Source organism: Panthera tigris, chromosome C1, assembly GCF_018350195.1.
Source record: "Panthera tigris isolate Pti1 chromosome C1, P.tigris_Pti1_mat1.1, whole genome shotgun sequence".
NCBI lineage: Eukaryota > Metazoa > Chordata > Mammalia > Carnivora > Felidae > Panthera > Panthera tigris.
Window position 1 is genome coordinate 107675888 of NC_056667.1, and position 21697 is coordinate 107697584.

Consider the following 21697-nt stretch of genomic DNA (forward strand, 5'->3'; position numbering starts at 1 on the left):
ACATGGTTGAGTAGCGTTTGTCAGGTTTTTCCACTGTAAAGTTATTTTTCCCCCTTCTCACACTTTACTCTTTGGGAGGAAGTCATTATGCAGATTGGGGGGTGGGTGGGTGGAGATTAATAGCCCCTCAGAATGGGGGATGATTAGAATTCCTCTACAAAAAAAAACTTTTCTCTTCTCCCCATTAATTTATTTAATCATTTATTCACAAAAGAAGGGCTTGTTTTACACTGTAAGTTATAATCCAATAATATATAACTTATTTTGCTGCTCAAATTGTTCCAGATTTGGCCATGGAGAGCTCTTTCAGGTTGACTTCTGTATCTTATGACACGCCTCCACGGTTTATTTTTTGAGCATTCCTTACTTCTGGAGCTACATGAAGCTCCAGACTCTAGGTTGTACTTTTCCTGCCCCACCTCTAGAGCCACTCATTTCTTTAAGGAGCCATGGCTCTTTTTATTGGAGGGTTATATTTAGATGCAAGATCAGGGTGCAAACAGTTCCTTTTCAGTTGAAAAGTAAGCCTCCCTCCACTCCAGCAGAACTGAGGATGTCCCAGCCCCCTCCCCTCCCTCTCCAGCTCTCCTTTCCCCTGCCCTCCCCTCGGCTCCCCTCCCCTCTCCTCCTCTCCCCTCCCCGCTAATACCCAGGCTCCGCCGTAGCCCCCAAGACCATTCCAGGCATGCCCCGCGCGGCCAGGCGCATGCGCCACGGCGGTGTGACGTTGGACGGCGGCCAGGACGCAGGCGTGGGGCATTTGCAGCCAGAGAGCCTCAGCGGCGTCCTTGCGCTCTGTCGCCCTGCTTCTGTGCTCCGCGGCGGCGGCCCAATAGTTCGCAGGTAAATGTCCCTGTCTGGTTCCGGCGAGCCCGAGCCAGACCCACCTGCCTGCGCCCCTTCTTCTCCCCATCCCCCGGAGTTGGTCCCTTTGGAGCCTCTCTTGGGGCTCAGCCCCGTACTCCTCCGAGAAGACCCCCTCTCGGCTAGCGTCCCGCCCCTCTCCAGTGTCGGTCCTTGCAGAGCCTCTGCCAGAGTTGCCCCGCTCTGTGCGCCCTCCCCTTCCCTAGCGTCGGTCCCTGCTGAGCTTCCCCTTGAGCCGCCCAGCCCCGCACCCTTCCGAGAGGACGCCCTCCCGGGCGTAGGTCCCAGCAGAGCCTCCTCTAGCGCCGCCCACTCGGCGCCCCTCAGAGTTGACCCCCGGCCCACATTCTTTTCTCCCGTTGCTGGTTGTCGGCCCCACCACAGCTTCTGCTAGAGCCGTCCATTTGCGCGCGCCCTCCTCTTCCACCGTGTCGGCCCCTCCAGAGCCTTCCCTAGAGCCGCCCACCCCGCGACCCTCTGAGCGAACACCCTCGGCTTCTACCAGGCTGGAGCCGCCCAACTCCGCGCCGCTCTGCAGGGACTGCCCTCGGCCCGCGCCCTCTCCCCTCCCTGGTGCTGGCCTCTCCAGAGCCTCCCCTAGAGTCTCCCAGCCCCGCCCGAGCTCTCCCGCAGCCGTTCCGCTTCCCGCAGTTTCTCCCGACCGGCTCGCTGCCTTTCCGCTCCCCGCAGGTGCTCCCACCCGTCCCGCTGTCTTTCCTCCAGCTCGGGTGTCCTAGTGCCGGCTGTCTGGTCGAGGAGACTTGGGCTCTTTTTCGTTCCCCTCCGGCACGGAGATCGCACCCTCTTTAAGGAATCCAGAACGGTATTGAAACTCTGCACTCGCGGGTGCGCTCGGCCCCCGCTTCGTTTCACCTACTCTTAGCTGTGCAGTCTTAGGGTCTTGGTTGTACTTTTTCCACATCTGATCCTTTCATTCATCCAGATCAGGAACTCTGGACCTCAGCGGGGGTTTATTTAGTGTTGACATAGAGTTTTTTGTTTTTATCTCAAATGTAGAGTAAATTACATAGAAGAGGCTTTGTAAATGAACGAATAGTAAGTTCCCGTTTTTTCAGGGAAGTGAAGGGAATGAGGTACGACTGTCACACTACCAAAAAATCTAGAGCAACGTGATTAATTCCCAACACCATTGACTCCCAAGTCCCTGAGAATTTTTTTTTTAAGTACCTCCTCTGATTAGGACGGGGTGGAGCCACTGCCGGAGGCAGTTCCCTTGTATTTAAAGGGAGGAAAGGGTCTCCTGGTCTTTGAGGAAACCAAAGCCAGTGCAGGAAGTGAGTTGTCAGAAGTCACTAGGGGAATTAGGGCCGAGCTGGGACTGTTTAGCTGCCTGTTTACTTTGGCTGTCTTTATTTGTTGAACAAATCAATGACCAAAATATTTGCCTATATGTGCTTGTGCAGCCAGGTTATCTAAGGGCCAGCCTGTACATGGGAACGAGAATGTCTAGGGTTTCCTCTTCCTGGTAGTGATTTTTTTTACTTGACTCCTCCTCTTCACCCCCCCCCCCCCAGCAGCATACTGATCTGATCTCTGAGGGCAGAAATCCAACATATGTTGGAGGATCATCCTGGCAGATGAGGTAGTGTTCAGTAAATGCTTTCTAAGGGAGGCTGCAGAAAATAACTCAGAATCTGACAAAGGTTCTTCACTAGCATATTTTTAATGATGTCAGTACATTTTGTAAGTAAAATTCCTAATAATCTCAAGGACTGAATTTATGAAATGTGTGCATCAGTGGTATAGAAAGAACAGATACCACTCTTGTTGTGATAGTCCTATTATTCTTCTGGAAGATACTAGTTTTTCCTGACTCTCCCTAGAAGCTATGCTATGCTTCCCAGTTTGCCACCCTACAGGAATATTTGGTTTCTTTCTCCTTACCTCTGCCTTTTTTCCTTTTTCTAGATGTGTAAAGAAATTAAAAATGGTTAGTGTCTCTAACTACAAAAAACTGCAGATAGTAAAATAAACTATTAAACATGTTATAAAAAGTGGGCTGTCATGTTTTATTGGTTGTATATTTGCTTCTGAATTTGATCATGGGCACAGACAGTTGAACTTTCTTATCTGTTTAGTTTGTCTGCCCTTTGATGAGTACTTGTATTAGGCTTGTTAAGAAGTGGTTGCTACTGCCAATGGTTGTAGTGCCAACGCTACACTGACCTCTGAGTGATGATGGCTCACCCAATTCTTGTCCCCTGTATTTAGGGTACACTTGGGACTTCTTGTTGCCTTTACATTATTGTTATTTAAAAACTTTTTTGGGGGGGCAACTGGATGGCTCAGTTGTTTAAACATCCGACTCTTGATTTCCATTCAGGTCATGATCTCGTGGTTTGTGAGTTCGAGCCTGGGCTCCACATTGACAGTGGGAGCCTGCTTGGGATTCTCTCTCTCTCTCCCCTACTTTCTTTGCCCCTTCTATGTTCTCTCTCTCTCTCATTCTCTTAAAATAAGTAAAATAAACTTAAGAAAAAATGGTTATAATTTAAAAGAAAAATAATTTTTTTCGGGGCACCTGGGTGTCTCAGTCAATCATCCAACTCGATTTTGTCTGAGGTTATGACCTTATGGTTCATGAGATTGAGCCCTAAATCGGGCTCTGCGCTAACAGCATGGAGCCTGCTTGGGATTATGTCTCTCTGCCGCTACCCTGCTCATGCTCTGTTTTTCTCAAAATAAGTAAATATACATTAAGAAAAACTTTTTTTTTTTTTTTTTAAGATTTTGTTTTTAAGTTATCTCTACACCCAGCATGGGGCTCAAATTTACCACCCTGAGGTCAAGAGTGGCACGCTCCACCTGATCCATCCAGGTGCCCCTAACATTATCATTTTTTTTTTTAAGGTTTATTTTTTTTTTTGAGAGAGAGAGAGAAAGACAAGAGTTCTAGCTGGGGAGGGTAGAGAGAGGGAGATAGGGAATCCTAAGCAGGCTCGGACCCATGAACTGCAAGATCATGACCTGAGCCGAAGTTGGACACTCTACTGACTGAGCCACCCAGGCCCTTCCCCTACACTATTGTTTTTGAAGAACAAAGTTTTCCTCCCTTTGATAAGGTAGGAACTTTTACAGTTAAGGTACAGAGAGGGCTAACTAGAGGAACCAGGATATTGTGAATGAGTCAGTTGTAGACATGCAACTCTAAATTGCATTTCTTAAAATAGTAACGTAATTATAGCAGTTCTCAGTTTTGGAGCACCTACAGGGCTCTTTGGGCGTATTATCTCATTTAATTCTCACACTAACCCCCTATGAGATAACTAGTAGTGTCCTGTTGTACAGGTAAGAAGAAAAGTGAAGCTTGGGAGGGTTAGTATTGTGCTCAGAGTCATACCAGTTAGTAAAAGGCAGAGCTCAGAACTGACAGATTCCAAAGGCAATGTTCTTTCTACCTCTTAAATTAATCTCTTTTGGATTCAGTGCTTTTAAAATGATTTCAGTTCACATTTAAAATAATTTGAATTGTTGAAGGGCACCTGCGTGGCTCCATTGGTTAGGTGTCCAACTCTTGATTTTGGCTCAGGTCATGATCTCATGGTTTATGAGCTCAAGCCCTGCCTTGGGCTGCTGGCTGACAGCATGGAGCCTGTGTGGGAATTCCCCACTGCCCCCCACCTTTCCCCTGCTCATGGTTGCTTTTTCTCTCTTTCTCAAAAATAAATAAACTTAAAAAAATAATATGAATTGTTGAATATGGTTTATGTTTAAAACTTCCTATAGGTTTTCTGGCATGTGTGTAATGTGGGTATTTTGCAGCTAGTTTGCTGGTGTTTTATTCTGTTGAGACCCAACAGCAGGACTTTTATCTGATGAGTTTTAGTTTATGCAGTAGATCTTGCTCCAGGATATAAATAGTGAAGCGTTGAAATAAGTTATGAAGTGATGTGGACTTCAGCAAAGTAAGGCAAAAAAATATTCCTGTTCCTTTAAAGATGGATTTGGTTCTGTATTCAGGGATGTTTTTTGTTTGTCTACAAGATTTTTGTTTTTACTTCTAGTGTATATATGTTCAAATTTTGACCTTCAAGAGCATCTTAATTTATTAAGTCTTCTAAGCCATTTGAGAAGCCACCTAATGTGTTTCTGTCTTCTGGAATGTTTTGGGCAAATTTTATTCATGTGCTAGTGAGGAAGTAATAGTGATGATAGTAATTGCTGCATGAGCAGCTACCAATTCTTGAATTTTAGTAAATGTCAGGCACTATGCCAAATATTTACATGTTTTTTCACCCAATTTTCCAAATATCTATCAAGTAGGTGTTGGTATTCTCATTATATGGGCTAAGAAACTAAGCCTTGGAAAAGTTAAATAACTTGCCCAAAGTTATCTATAAGTGAGTGAGTCAGGATTTGAACATGGGTCATCTGTTTTTGTCTCTGCTGCTGGTCTCTCTGTGATTTATGCTTTGTTTTCCCCTTAACTCATTTTAGTTGCATTTCAGGAGGGAGCAGAGTTAGCTGTTTATGCTCCTAATAATCCATCTTTAATGTTGAAAATAGCAAAGCAGTCATTAGCATGGGTAATCTTGACATTATTGGTATATCTTTTGTCTTGGATTCTCATTTTAATATCACTGTGTGTCTTCTCTCTTTGAAAATAACTCTCCTGTGAATTACAGTGTTTAGTGATAAAAATACGGATTTTACATAACCGTAATATTTTTGTTTAACACAGAAAGAAAAATTAAAAAATGGATGTTTAAAGTCTGCCTCCCCCGCCCCAGCACTGTTTCTCAAGGCAGGGCAGGCTAGTAGGATCAGGAATTGGCCTAGGCCAATGAATAGTAGGATACCTCTTTTAGGCAGTGACATGTGAGTGCTCTGTAAGGCTGAAGGCAGGTGGACTGAGTGACAGTGTCTCCTCTGTTCTGGTCAGGGTTCAGGAGCTTGGCAGGGTATGGATTCTAGACAGATAGAGCTGCGGTCCAGCTTAGGTGAGGTGGGTCATTTAAGGAGCCAGGTACTGGCAACTGCTTATTTAAGAACTTGTTGCCCTTGGTTTATCTTCTTTATAGGGCATGGTGTGGAGAGTCTGTATTGTGTTACATACATGTTGCTTATGGGTTGGGAGCCAGAGGCAAGGTTGCTCTTGCTGCTGGAGGCTGAGACTAAGGCTGATGAGGCAATATGCTGCATATGGTGCTGGTGATAACAAACTGGTGCCTGACAGAAGAGGCTAGTAGTCACAAAGGATACACATCTCTTCAGTGAAGATAAAGAACTTGTTTTCCTGCCTTCAGTTGAGTGCCCACCTTGCTGTGTCTGCTAGATGGCAAAATGCCCTTGCCTCAGTCCCCCTAAGATGTGCTGTGTGGATGATATTGCCTGACTAGAGTGAAGATCCCACAGGGTGCTTGAGGAGGCTTTCATTATCATGGGGCTTTAATATTTTCTTCTTTTTGACTTTTCTGGAGACTGGCTTGTGAGTGCCTGCCCAGCAAGTACAAGTAACCGGACTCAGTGTATTCCTGCAGGTGTGAATTCCAGGTTTGTTTCCTAAAAGTCCTGCTCTCCAGTGGTTTAAGTTTTAGGCTGGTTTGAAGTCTATTCCTACAGTCTTCTCTACTGCTAAGTTTTATACACTTGAGTCCTTAACTCAGAAGTCTAGACTTTTTGTCTTAAAAAAGAAATTGTGGCATCTTGGTAAACACAACAAATACCCCTTATTATTACCATAATAACCATTTGAATTATCAAGTGAGGAGAAGGTATTATACAAGTCAGAGTGTTTAAACTTTCTTTTAACACCCCCCTCCCCTGGGCCCCCAGTTGGGTGAAATCCAAACTCACATCGGAAGTTGTGTGCTTTCTCTAACACATTCTATAGCAGTGTATATGGTTTTAGTCATCATTTTATTCTTAGGATGCCTTTCATCCTCAGTTGGTTCTAATGAACTATAATTATTGTTTTCGATTTGGCATTATTAGATGCTCTTCCTTCAGCTGGTTGGTTTTTTTTTAATCCTTTCTAAAGACATTCCTTCCTGAAACTGTCTTTAATTTTTTAAAGTTTAATTTACATTTTTATTTGTAGAGACAGTGTGCATAAGCAGGTGAGAGGGTGGGGGCGGGGAAAGAGGGAGGGAGAGAGAGGGAGGGAGAGAGAGAGTGAGAGGGAGGGAGGGAGGGAGGGAGAGAGAGAGAGAGAGAGAGAGGGAGGGAGGGAGGGAGGGAGGGAGGGAGGATATGAATCTTAAGCAGGCTCCATGCTCAGCGCAGAGCCTGATGCCGGGCTTGATCCCACAATTCTGGGATCATGGCCTGAGCTGAAATCATGACTGACTGAGCCACCCAGGTGCCGCGTGTCTTTGCTTTTTGACAGTAGGCACAACTTGCGGTTTCCTGTCCCTAAATTGTAACCAGCTGATTTTCAAGGAGCACAGACTCCTTTTTGAGAAGACCAGTATCAGAGATAAAAATCTGGACATGGGGTGCATGTGAGATTGTCCCACATAATGACTAAAGATAGACAGGATGATACCAGATAAGAAGCTACTTGAGTCCACAGAATTACCCTTTCAAAAAGTCACGAGTTTCTGTTGATAATTCCAGTTTAAGTTTCTTTAGACCTTGTTATAATAGTTTTCTCTTTCTCTAATGGTTTTGAATTATTTTACATAAGCACACCAAAGGTATGTTTACGATGTCCCCTTGATGTAGAAGTTGTTTTTTTTTCCTTTTTGAATTTTTATTCAGATGGCCTGAAATTGATTCCCAAGTCAGCTGATCAGATTCCTATTGTTGACATACCTTGAGTGCCAGATACCTGAAAAGTAAAACCCAGGCTTACGCCAAGGCAGTACCAAAGAGAACATGAGTAACTCAGATGGTGACCCATGCAGTTGGTAGATAATAGGAAATCTCAAGGTTTTTAAGGTTTTATTTGGAACTTCATTTTTGACCCTCTATTTTCAGGGGTGCTAGCATTGTTAATGGTTTTACAGGTATGTAAAGTTGTTGGACTCAGTTTCTTAAAAGACCTTTGAGTAAATGAAAGTTTTTTTTTGTTTTTTTTGTTTTAATGTTTATTTATTTTGAGAGAGAAAGGGAGAGAGAGCAGGCACGCAAATAGGGGATTTCAGAGAGGGAGAGAATCCCAAGCAGGCTCCGCAATGTCAGCGCAGAGCCCGATTCGGGGCTTGATCCCATGAACCTTATGATGATCACGACCTGAGCTGAAATCTGCGTCAGATGCCTGACTGACTGAGCCAATCAGGTGCCCCAATGAAGGTGTTCTTACCAGTGTTAACACCGGTCTGACATTTTGACTATTATGAATGACAGCAAATAGAGTCAAAATGATATCAAGAATCATTTGAGAATAGAAAAAAGTTACCAGAAAAGTTCAGGAAACATTTTTCTATTGCTCCACAGTTTTACACAACCACCAGCTGTTGAAGTACCAGCAAAGTTGTAGGACAACTTTGCAGCCAAGTTTTATAATAATCGTGTTGTGACTTGGTAGCTCCCAATACCTGCTAGTAATTTTTGGCCTATTCTCAGATATTTTCTTTTTCACATGAAATACAGACCGAGAATTCATGTTACGATGGTAGACACTTTACTATAATTACCTAGGATTTGGCATGAGTGAATGTGGTTTGATGTTCTGGGGTAATAACACAGCTGTTCGAGATGTAATGCTGTCTATAACATTGCATCACCCATCTGTTTAATTTATAAGTTTGACCTGTTGCTTTTACTAAAGTATAAGTACGTAAAAACGGGGACTTTGGCTTGGTCCCTGCTGTGTCCTTAGTGCCTACCACAGGCTGGGAACATATTAGCACTCAAAGGATATGTGTTGGATGAAAATATGGTGGTGTCCGTTTGGAACTAAATGATTGTTCTAGGATGTTTTAGGCTCCAAGTTTTAGGAAACCAGTTCAACCCAGTTTAAATAATAAAAAAAACGTTCATTTTGCCTAACAGAGAGCCTTGGATTAGGGTGGGTTTCCCTGACAGTGCACCTGCATATCCACTGGGGGAAAGGGGGAGACATTGCCTTTCTGATTCTTATTCACCTGGGACTGTTTGAGCATCTAAATATGTGGGAGAAAAATGGGGAAAGACGGAAAACTTCCTTTCTTGGTGAGGACAGATAGCATGAGTTGGCAGAAATTGCAAGGACATTAAGAACCTTTAGAGTATGAGATTTTGGAGATGCTGGAGTATAGGATGAACCAAGCTTGTGGAGCTCTTTTTGCAAAGGTTTGGAGAGGGGAGAATTTAGCCGTACTTAGATGTGGGAAAAATTAAAGGTGGGGAGACTAATTTGTTCTTTTCAGGTGCCTACTTGGGCTTTTGCTCTGTTTTGCTAACTAACCCTTAAAGAGAATACCTAAAAATGCTAAAGTAGAGAACCAAAGTGGCCCATAATTTCAGCCTCCAAAAAAAATCTATTTTTTTAATCAAAAAAAATTTTTAAGTAATCTTCATGCCCAACACGAGGCTCAAACTCATGATGTGAGATCAAGAGTTGCACTACCACGTGAGATCAAGAGTTGCTCTACCAACTGAGCCAGCCAGGCGCCTCTAAAATCTGTTGATTAAAAAAAAAGGATAGAAGTTGCTGGGTGATTCAGTTGCTCGAACGTCCCACTCTTGATCTCATTAGTTAGTTCAAGCCCTGCATTGGGGGCTTGAAATATCACAAAAAAGGTGTAATAGGACTGAATAGTCACTTTTCTGATACATACCCAGCATTGCCTCTCTCCTCTCTTCAGATACACATCCTTAGCAGTTTCTTTGATTTCCTTCCACAAAACAATTACGCAGGTATCAGCACATACTGTTCTACCCCCTTTTAAACATCTGCGAAATGATCTGTCATATGTGTGGAGGGCGTGTATCCTTTGAGTGGTCTTCTGATGTGGGGCACTTTGATTGGAGCTAGTTCTTTCCAGTATAAGCGATATTACCACAAATACACAGATATGTTGGTGAACCTCTGCACATGTATCAATGAGGTATAATCCTAGTAATGGTGAAATCGCTGGGTCAGAGTTTATGAACATTTAAAATTTTGATAGATGTTGTCAAAGTTTCCTCCCAAAAGTTTGCAACATTTTTTGTTCCTGCCATCATACATACTCCTTTCTGGATATAATAGTGTTTTTCATTTGTGCCCATCTGATAGGTAATATTGTTAACTTGTGTTTTGAATTTTGTCTCTTGAATTGAGAGATAAATTGAATGACTTACAAATTTATTGCTCATTTATTTATTTTTTTTTTTTTGTGAACTGCCTGATGATAATCGTTTGTTATATGTGAGTTTTGTACATGCAGGAAATTAGCTTGTTGCTGCCATATAATTGTAAATGTTTTTTTTTTTCCTTTTTTAAAGTTTATTTATTTTTGAGAGAGAGGGAGGGAGGGAAGGAGACAGATGGGGGGCTGGGAGGGGCAGAGAGCTGACAGCAGAGAGTCCAGTTTGGGGCTTGAACTCATGAACCTTGAGATCATGACCTGAGTCAAAGTCAGATACTTAACCGACTGAGCCACCCAGGCACCCTGTGTTTTCTCTTAATCTTTTATCTTTTTGACTTTTTATTTTGTCACTCAGATTTTTATTTTTATGGAGTTAAATTTATCGCACCTTTTCTTGACTTCTGGTGTTCTGCTTTGACCGGGCCACTCTGCCTGTTGACACCAGTTCACATCTGACTGGGCTGTGTGAAGTCAACTGGGCATACCAAATATAAAGCTAAGGCAGCAGACCCCAGAGCCCCAGGACACTGGGCATGTTAGGAGAAGCTACAGGTCCTTGACAGAGTCTTAGTGTTCCTGGGGCTGCTTTATGTTTCTTGAGTGGCATTAGATTTCGTAAGGTGGGTAAGAGTGTTGAGGCCAAATTCTAGAGTGGAAGGTGGGGGGAGGGTTTATATTGACCCCACTGAGGAGGTATTAGGTAAATGCCAAGTGGCCAATTAGGTAAAATGGCTTTGGTCCCTTCCTCAGCTGACACAGAAAGGGATGAGAATGGAGAGATGGCTGTGATTTTGTGATATAATAAGAAATATGTGAACTTCTAAAACCTTGTAATTTCTCCGGGATCCTGGGTGGCTCAGTTGGTTAAGTGTTTGACTTTGGCTCAGGTCATGGGTTTGAGCTCTGCATCAGGCTCTGCACTGACAGCTCAGATCCTGGAGCCTGTTTTGGATTCTGTGTTTCCCTCTCTCTTTTTCTCTGCCCCTTCCCCACTTGTGCGTGCTCTCTCTCTTCCAAAAATAAACATAAAAAAAAAAAAATAAAACCTTGAAATTTCCTGAGATAGAGGTGCTAGGAGTGTCTTGTGATTCATAATAAGTCCCTTTCAGCCATACATAAGTTTATGCTAATGAGGTGACTTGGTGGGTCCCCAGATAACTTCAAAATGGGGCTGGTTGCTGAGGGTCACTCTTGTGATTACAAGCTTAGAACATTCAGGGGCGCCTGGGGGACTCAGTCAGTTAAGCATCCAACTCTTGATTTCTGCTCAGGCTGTGATCTCATGGTTCATGAGTTCAAGCCCCTGCACTGTCAGCACAGAGCCCACTGGGGATTCTCTCCGTCTCTCTCTCTGCCCTTCCCCTGCTTACACACTCTCTTTCTCTCTCTCAAAATAAATAAACTTAAAAAAAAAAAAAAAAAAAGCTTAGAACTTTCAGCCCCATCCCTGGACCTGCAGGGATGGGGAGAGCCTGGGTATTAAGTTCAGTCACCAGTGGCCAGTGATGTAATCAATCATGCCTACCTAATGGAACCTCCCTTAAAACCCCTAAATGCCGGGGTTCCAAGAGCTTCTGGGTTGATGATCGCATAGAGGTGCTGAGGGGGTGGTGTGCCTAGAGAAGGCACTTTGCCCTCACTCTTCCATCTTGTTCTTCTTGAGTTATATCCTTTATGATAAACAGGCAATGGTAAGTAAAATGCTTTTTCCTGAGTTCTGTGAGCAATTCTGGCAGATTATCAAATTTGAGGAGAGGTTGTGGGAACTCCCAGTTAGTAGGTCAGAAATACTGGAGACTCAGGACTTGTGTCTAAAGTGGGAGCACTCTTGTGGAACTGAGCCCGGAACCTGTGGGGTCGGATGCTAACTCCAGGTCAGAATTGGGTTGAATCAGTAGACATCCAGTTGGTGTCCTGAGATAGGGAGAATTGGTTATTAATGTTGGAAAGACCCCGCACGTTTGGTGTCAGAAGTGTTGTAAGTGAAAAACAGCTCATGTGGGCCATTCTCTTTTCTGGGTGTAACTTTGAACCTGGCTTTTTTTATAGGTGGAAAGATGGCGTTTGTGAAGAGTGGCTGGTTGCTGCGACAGAGTAAGTACAGGACATGAGCACCTTGGTCTGGGTTTAGTGTTGCCTTAGGGTACATATTTATTTCTGTTGCTGAAACAGATCACACTTAAAAACAAATAGGGGGACTGGGTGGCTCCGTTGTTAAGCATCTGACTTCAGCTCAGATCATGATCTTGTGGTTTGTGAGTTCAAGCTCTGTGTCGGTCTCTGTGCTGACAGTTCAGCCTGGAGCCTGCTTCAGATTCTGTTCTCCCCCTCTCTCTCTGACCGCTTGCATTCATATTCTCTCTCTCTCTCTCTCTCTCTCTCTCTCTCTCAAAAACAAAAACAAAAACAAAAACAAAAAAACAAATAGCAAAGTCTTATTAATATTGTTGCTCTGGACTTTCTCTTGGAAATTTTACAGCTCTGTGAGCTGTGTTTCTGTTCACACAGAGTTCTTTCTTGGTTGCTGCCTTGACAGAAACCAGAGAATGGTGGTAATCCCTGCTGGTTTTTCTCTTTTTCTCACTAGCATGCTGTATTATTCATGGCTGACCTGAGGCCCTGCTTGAATGTAACCAAGCTGAGCTCTGATATATTAGCATGGAGGTACTGCTCTTTTTGTGGGAAATACCTGTCTTGTCTGGAGATTGAACAGTGACTAAGATTCTGAAATACTGGAGACTTTAATTATAGGGATGAAGATTAGACCTGAGGGAATGAGTTTATTTAAAGAAGGTCTTTTGGATCTCCAAAAGGACTCTGCAGAATAGACTCAATTCTTTATGGAGTTGAATTCACATTCTTAGACTCATCTGTGTGTGTGATGATCTTTCATATACTGTCTGTTCATCTCTGAGACTGCCACTAGAAGTAGAATTCATGGTATGTTCTGGAGCAGGGAGAACTGACTGCTCATTGAAGAAGGAGTAAACAGATTATTCTGCTGTTCTTCTAGAAACAGCAGAGTTAAGGGAAAAGTGACATCATTTATTACTCAAGAAAAAACCTGAGCTGTAGTTTACACTCTTTATTGTTGAGATACAAATTTCTGTATGGGGGATACTTTTAGAACTTAGCTAAAATGGAGACTAACTGAAGAATGGACTGCATACCTTAGATGGTTTATAAAAGCTATTATTTGTGAAGCTTGTTTGTGACCCTGGTATAAAGATTTTACATATATTATGTAATCACAACAGCTCTTCTAGTAGAAGAAATTGAATTTCAGTGATAATTGGTAACTTGGTAACACAGGGTAGCAAACCTGTATTCAGACGCAGGACTGTGTCATTTCAACATTGACACACTTTCTACCAGGAGAGAAGCTTTCAGCTTATTTGTCCTGTCACTAGTTCTACATTCCCAGACCTGGAGCTGAACCAGGTGTCCTTCAAGGTCTGTGACAGTCCTGTATTCTAAGAATAGAGAGAGCCATTACAATGTTGGCTTTAAAAAGAAAGTCCTGGCATATTGGAGCCTAGCCCCAGGCTTTGTGTAAGTTTTCTTGTCTTGGATTTTGTGATCCTGTCCTTCCCTAAATTGTCAGGGTATGAAGAGAGCCTTGCTCAGACCTTGAGGATATATGTGCCTTCCTTTCCTGGCCCTTTGGATTTTCTCTGGTTTTCTCCTTAGGCTTTACTGCGCCCTTGACTGAGGGCAGTCTCCCTGTCAGCGTAAGTGAACAGTGACCATTTTGACAATTGTTTTTTGCTCCCTCTCCCCACCCATCAGTGCCTAGCATGATGACGTACACAAAATAGATGTCTTTTAAATAAGTTGTATAGACTTTTCCAGTGTCCTGGTCCATGACAATCTCAAATCCGTATATTCAGAAGATTTACGCCATTTCCCCATCTGCCAATGTGTGGGTTGATTTTCCTTCTTTGAAAAAGCAGAACTATCAATCACAATAAAATAAAATGAGGTGAAATGCATTATATTCACTGGGTAGCAGAGGTACACAGATAATTACATGTTTGCAAAGAGGTCTCCCAGGCTCCTTTTCTTGCCATTGCCACATAGACCCTTAGGACCTCTGGGCTCTGGAGGACGCTTAATTTGGGAATCTGCAGTCAGAGCTTCCGTGGCAGGTGAAATGTTTGGGTAGAACTCTCTAATCCAGTGATTCCACCTGTCTCTGTTTTGGTGGCTCTCTTGGGTAGTTTCTGTATAGCTCAGGGGCTGCCAATCACATGGATGCTAATGTCACTTATTTATCAGTTTGGGCCAGTGCTGTGGATGCCCCTCTCAGCAAGGAGGGTACCTGATAGTGGTAAAAAGTTTGGAAGGCTGATGTGTTGCCTATTTGGTTAACACTGGTAGCAGCCACAGGAGCATAAGGAGAGGTACACAGAATGGGATTTGTGCATGATGGCTGCCAACAACAGAGTGGGATCTATGGGAACAAAGGATATAGTACTTAGTGTCTGGGTGTGAGGAAAGGGTAGGAGTGACTTGGCCTTTTAGTTTTCCCTTCTCGCTGACAGAGATATTTGAGTTTTATGAAGTTGAGTGCCTAGCCCTACAAATGACAGGATGAATTCCTTAAACTGAAAGGGACATGTGCGGTAGTAGTAGGGATGCACACAGGATGGGGGTCAGCGTCCTGGTTGTGGGTGCCTCCAGTGTCTGAGCCACCCTCCCACACCCATGGGCTTTAAGGGAAGGTGAATGTTAGAGAAGAATAGATGTGAAAGCCCTTAAAGAAAAAGAAAAACATATTTTCCCTAAAGTGGAAGATACTATTGTTATCTGTATATAGAGACTTCACAGTGCCATGTTTTCTGAACAGTCTAGCAAAGTTAAATAGTACTGGGAAAGTTTTGAGAAGATAAAATATTAGATGTTCATTTTCTATTTAAAAAATGTTTTTAAAAACAGTTGACACAATTAGTTTCAGGTATATAACTCATATGTATATATATATATATATACATATGCTGTGCTCCCCACAAGTGTAGCTACCATCTGTCCCCATACATCACTATTACACTGTCATTGACTTTACTCCTTATGCTGTGCTTTTTATTCCAGTGACTGACTCATTTCATATATATTTTTTTTAGATTCCACATGTGAGTGGAATCATATGGTATTTGTCTTTATCAATCTGATTTATTTCATTTAACATAATACCTTCTAGGTCCATTCATGTCATTGCAAGTGGCACAGTCTCCTTTTTTTATAACTGTAATATTTCTTTGTATATAAACATTACATCTTCCTTTTCATGTTTGTCCATGGACACTTTGCAACTTAACGTTGCTTCCCTGTCTTGGCTATTGTAAGTAATGCTGTAGTAAACATAGAGGTGCATGTATCTTTTTGAGTGAGTGTTTTTGTTTTGTTTGTGTAAATACCCAGTAGAATTATTGGACTATATTGTCTTTTTATTTTTAATTTTTTGGGGAACTTCAGTACCGTTTTCTGTAGTGACTGTACCAATATACATTCCCACCAACAGTGTACAAGGGTTCCTTTTTCTCTGCATCCTCACCAGTGCTTGTTAACAAAATCAAGGTTTTATTGAACTTTTTTTTGAAAATTTGGGCCTATTAATTTAGCAGCATTCTTAGTATCTTTAGCGTGAGCTGCATGTAGCCTTGGTACAGCACGGGTGTTTGTGCCATTGGAGTCTGCTTTCTTTTTCTTTTCTTTTCTTTTCTTTTCTTTTCTTTTCTCTTCTCTTCTCTTCTCTTCTCTTTTTTCTTTTCTTTTCTTATTTTTTTAATTTACATCCAAGTTAGCATATAGTGCAGCAGTGGTTTCAGAAGTAGATTCCTTAATGCCCCTTACCCATTTAGCTCATCCCCCCTCCCACAACCCCTCCAGTAACCCTCTGTTTGTTCTTCATATTTAAGAGTCTCTTATGTTTTGTCCCCCTCCCTATTTTTATATTATTTTTGCTTCTCTTTCCTTATATTTATCTGTTTTGTATCTTAAAGTCCTCATATGAGTGAAGTCATATATATATGTCTTTCTCTGACTAATTTCGTTTAGCATAATACCCTATAGTTCCATCCATGTAGTTGCAAATGGCAAGATTTCATTCTTTTTGATTGCCGAGGAATACTCCATTGTATATATATACACCACATCTTTATCCATTCATCCGTCGATGGACATTTGGGCTCTTTCCATGCTTCAGCTATTGTTGATAGTGCTGCTGTAAACATTGGGGTGCATATGCCCCTTCGAAACAGCACACCTGTATCCCTTGGATAAATACCTAGTAGTGCAATTGCTGGGTTGTAGGATAGTTCTATTTTTAACTTTTTTGAGGAACCTCTGTACTGTTTTTCAGAGTGACTGCATCAGTTTGCATTCCCACCAACAATGCAAAAGAGATCCTCTTTCTCTGCATCCTTGCCAACATCTGTTGTTGCCTGAGTTGTTAATGTTAGCTATTCTGACTGGTGTGAAGTAGTATCTCATTGTGGTTTGATTTGTATTTCCCTGATGATGAGTGATGTGGAACATTTTTTCATGTGTCGGTTGGCCATCTGGATGTCTTCTTTGGAGAGGTGACTATTCATGTCTTTTGCCCATTTCTTCACTGGATTGATTTTTGGGTGTTGAGTTTTGATAAGTTCTTTATAGATTTTGTTTTTTTTTATTTTTTAATTTTTTTTTATTTTTTATTTTTTAATATATGAAATTTACTGTCAAATTGGTTTCCATACAACACCCAGTGCTCATCCCAAAAGGTGCCCTCCTCAATACCCATCACCCACCCTGCCCTCCCTTCCACCCCCCATCAACCCTCAGTTTGTTCTCAGTTTTTAACAGTCTCTTATGCTTTGGCTCTCTCCCACTCTAACCTCTTTTTTTTTTTTTTTTTCCTTCCCCTCCCCCATGGGTTTCTGTTACGTTTCTCAGGATCCACATAAGAGTGAAACCATATGGTATCTGTCTTTCTCTGTATGGCTTATTTCACTTAGCATCACACTCTCCAGTTCCATCCACGTTGCTACAAAAGGCCATATTTCATTTTTTCTCATTGCCACGTAGTATTCCATTGTGTATATAAACCACGATTTCTTTATCCATTCATCAGTTGATGGACATTAGGCTCTTTCCATAATTTGGCTATTGTTGAGAGTGCCGCTATAAACATTGGGGTACAGGTGCCCCTATGCATCAGTACTCCTGTATCCCTTGGATAAATTCCTAGCAGTGCTATTGCTGGGTCATAGGGTAGGTCTATTTTTAATTTTCTGAGGAACCTCCACACTGCTTTCCAGAGCGGCTGCACCAATTTGCATTCCCACCAACAGTGCAAGAGGGTTCCTGTTTCTCCACATCCTCTCCAGCATCAATAGTCTCCTGATTTGTTCATTTTGGCCACTCTGACTGGCGTGAGGTGATCTCTGAGTGTGGTTTTGATTTGTATTTCCCTGATAAGGAGCGACGTTGAACATCTTTTCATGTGCCTGTTGGCCATCCGGATGTCTTCTTTAGAGAAGTGTCTATTCATGTTTTCTGCCCATTTCTTCACTGGGTTATTTGTTTTTCGAGTGTGGAGTTTGGTGAGCTCTTTATAGATTTTGGATACTAGCCTTTTATCCAATATGTCATTTGCAAATATCTTTTCCCATTCCGTTGGTTGCCTTTTAGTTTTGTTGGTTGTTTCCTTTGCTGTGCAGAAGCTTTTTATCTTCATAAGGTCCCAGTAATTCACTTTTGCTTTTAATTCCCTTGCCTTTGGGGATGTGCCGAGTAAGAGATTGCTACGGCTGAGGTCAGAGAGGTCTTTTCCTGCTTTCTCCTCTAAGGTTTTGATGGTTTCCTGTCTCACATTCAGGTTCTTTATCCATTTTGAGTTTATTTTTGTGAATGGTGTGAGAAAGTGGTCTAGTTTCAACCTTCTGCATGTTGCTGTCCAGTTCTCCCAGCACCATTTGTTAAAGAGACTGTCTTTTTTCCATTGGATGTTCTTTCCTGCTTTGTCAAAGATGAGTTGGCCATACGTTTGTGGGTCTAGTTCTGGGGTTTCTATTCTATTCCATTGGTCTATGTGTCTGTTTTTATGCCAATACCATGCTGTCTTGATGATGACAGCTTTGTAGTAGAGGCTAAAGTCTGGGATTGTGATGCCTCCTGCTTTGGTCTTCTTCTTCAAAATGACTTTGGCTATTCGGGGCCTTTTGTGGTTCCATATGAATTTTAGGATGGCTTGTTCTAGTTTCGAGAAGAATGCTGGTGCAATTTTGATTTGGATTGCATTGAATGTGTAGATAGCTTTGGGTAGTATTGACATTTTGACAATATTTATTCTTCCAATCCATGAGCAGGGAATGTCTTTCCATTTCTTTAAATCTTCTTCAATTACCTGCATAAGCTTTCTATAGTTTTCAGCATACAGATCTTTTACATCTTTGGTTGGATTTATTCCTAGGTATTTTATGCTTCTTGGTGCAATTGTGAATGGGATCAGTTTCTTTATTTGTCTTTCTGTTGCTTCATTGTTAGTATATAAGAATGCAACTGATTTCTGTACATTGATTTTGTATCCTGCAACTTTGCTGAATTCATGTATCAGTTCTAGCAGACTTTTGGTGGAGTCTATCGGATTTTCCATGTATAATATCATGTCATCTGCAAAAAGCGAAAGCTTGACTTCATCTTTGCCAATTTTGATGCCTTTGATTTCCTTTTGTTGTCTGATTGCTGATGCTAGCACTTCCAGCACTATGTTAAACAACAGCGGTGAGAGTGGGCATCCCTGTCGTGTTCCTGATCTCAGGGAAAAACCTCTCAGTTTTTCCCCGTTGAGGATGATGTTAGCTGTGGGCTTTTCATAAATGGCTTTTATGATCTTTAAGTATGTTCCTTCTATCCCGACTTTCTCAAGGGTTTTTATTAAGAAAGGGTGCTGGATTTTGTCAAAGGCCTTTTCTGCATCGATTGACAGGATCATATGGTTCTTCTCTTTTTTTTTGTTAATGTGATGTATCACGTTGATCGATTTGCGAATGTTGAACCAGCCCTGCATCCCAGGAATGAATCCCACTTGATCATGGTGAATAATTCTTTTTATATGCTGTTGAATTCGATTTGCTAGTATCTTATTGAGAATTTTTGCGTCCATATTCATCAGGGATTTTGGCCTGTAGTTCTCTTTTTTTACTGGGTCTCTGTCTGGTTTAGGAATCAAAGTAATACTGGCTTCATAGAATGAGTCTGGAAGTTTTCCTTCCCTTTCTATTTCTTGGAATAGCTTGAGAAGGATAGGTATTATCTCTGCTTTAAACGTCTGGTAGAACTCCCCTGGGAAGCCATCTGGTCCTGGACTCTTATTTGTTGGGAGATTTTTGATAACCGATTCAATTTCTTCGCTGGTTATGGGTCTGTTCAAGCTTTCTATTTCCTCCTGATTGAGTTTTGGAAGAGTGTGGGTGTTTAGGAATTTGTCCATTTCTTCCAGGTTGTCCAATTTGTTGGCATATAATTTTTCATAGTATTCCCTGATAATTGTTTGTATCTCTGAGGGATTGGTTGTAATAATTCCATTTTCATTCATGATTTTATCTATTTGGGTCATCTCCCTTTTCTTTTTGAGAAGCCTAGCTAGAGGTTTGTCAATTTTGTTTATTTTTTCAAAAAACCAACTCTTGGTTTCGTTGATCTGCTCTACCGTTTTTTTAGATTCTATATTGTTTATTTCTGCTCTGATCTTTATTATTTCTCTTCTTCTGCTGGGTTTAGGCTGCCTTTGCTGTTCTGCTTCTATTTCCTTTAGGTGTGCTGTTAGATTTTGTATTTGGGATTTTTCTTGTTTCTGGAGATAGGCCTGGATTGCAATGTATTTTCCTCTCAGGACTGCCTTCGCTGCATCCCAAAGCGTTTGGATTGTTGTATTTTCATTTTCGTTTGTTTCCATATATTTTTTAATTTCTTCTCTAATTGCCTGGTTGACCCACTCATTCATATATTACAATATATTATATTCTTCATCTCTTGTTACAGCCTTTAATTTAAAGTCTAGTTTGTCTGATATAAGTATGACTACTCCAGCTTTCTTTTGGCTTCCAGTAGCATGATAAATAGTTCTCCATCCCCTCACTCTCAATCTAAAGGTGTCCTCAGATCTAAAATGAGTCTCTTGTAGACAGCAAATAGATGGGTCTTTTTTTTTTTTTTATCCATTCTGATACCCTATGTCTTTTGGTGGGCGCATTTAATCCATTTACATTCAGTGTTATTATAGAAAGATACGGGTTTAGAGTCATTGTGATGTCTGTATGTTTTATGCTTGTAGTGATGTCTCTGGTACTTTGTCTCACAGGATCCCCCTTAGGATCTCTTGTAGGGCTGGTTTAGTGGTGACAAATTCCTTCAGTTTTTGTTTGTTTGGGAAGACCTTTATCTCTCCTTCCATTCTAAATGACAGACTTGCTGGATAAAGGATTCTCGGCTGCATATTTTTTCTGTTTAGCACACTGAAGATACCGTGCCAAGCCTTTCTGGCCTGCCAAGTTTCAAAGGAGAGATCAGTCACGAGTCTTATAGGTCTCCCTTTATATGTGAGGGCACGTTTATCCCTTGCTGCTTTCAGAATTTTCTCTTTATCCTTGTATTTTGCCAGTTTCACTATGATATGTCGTGCAGAACATCGATTCAAGTTACGTCTGAAGGGAGTTCTCTGTGCCTCTTGGATTTCAATGCCTTTTTCCTTCCCCAGTTCAGGGAAGTTCTCAGCTGTAATTTCTTCAAGTACCCCTTCAGCACCTTTCCCTCTCTCTTCCTCCTCTGGGATACCAATTATGCGTATATTATTTCTTTTTAGTGTATCACTTAGTTCTCTAATTTTTCCCTCATACTCCTGGATTTTTTTATCTTTCTCTCAGCTTCCTCTTTTTCCATAACTTTATCTTCTAGTTCACCTATTCTCTCCTCTGCCTCTTCAATCCGAGCTGTCGTCGTTTCCATTTTGTTTTGCATTTCGTTTAAAGCGCTTTTCAGCTCCTCGTGACTGTTCCTTAGTCCCTTGATCTCTGTGGCAAGAGATTCTCTGCTGTCCTGTATACTGTTTTCAAGCCCAGCGATTAAATTTATGACTATTATTCTAAATTCACTTTCTGTTATATTATTTAAATCCTTTTTGATCAGTTCATTAGCTGTTGTTATTTCCTGGAGATTCTTCTGAGGGGAATTCTTCCATTTGGTCATTTTGGATAGTCCCTGGAGTGGTGAGGACCTGCAGGGCACTTCCCCTGTGCTGTGGTGTATAACTGGAGTTGGTGGGCGGGGCCGCAGTCCGACCTGATGTTTGCCCCCAGCCCACCGCTGGGGCCACAGTCAGACTGGTGTGTGCCTTCTCTTCCCCTCTCCTAGGGGCGGGATTCACTGTGGGGTGGTGTGGCCCGTCTGGGCTACTTGCACACTGCCAGGCTTGTGGTGCTGGGGATCTGGCGTATTAGCTGGGGTGGGTAGGCAAGGTGCACGGGGGCAGGAGGGGCAGGCTTAAGCTCGCTTCTCCTTAGGTGATCCACTTCAGGAGGGACCCTGTGGCAGCGGGAGGGAGTCAGATCCGC

The 21697-nt window shown here is 42.1% G+C and overlaps 1 protein-coding gene across 2 annotated transcripts in view; it reads left to right on the top strand.

Annotated features, from left to right (window-relative positions):
* The first annotated feature begins 736 nt into the window (after window positions 1–736).
* LOC102962680 (pleckstrin homology domain-containing family B member 2) overlaps window positions 737–21697 on the top strand; it is a 47049-nt gene continuing 26088 nt past the window's right edge. For both annotated transcript variants that reach the window (XM_042994151.1, XM_042994153.1), the window contains exons 1-2: window positions 737–843; window positions 12153–12197. In XM_042994151.1, the coding sequence (XP_042850085.1) occupies window positions 12161–12197 (37 nt within the window). In that variant the 5' untranslated portion in view covers window positions 737–843; window positions 12153–12160. The remainder of the gene's footprint in view (window positions 844–12152; window positions 12198–21697) is intronic.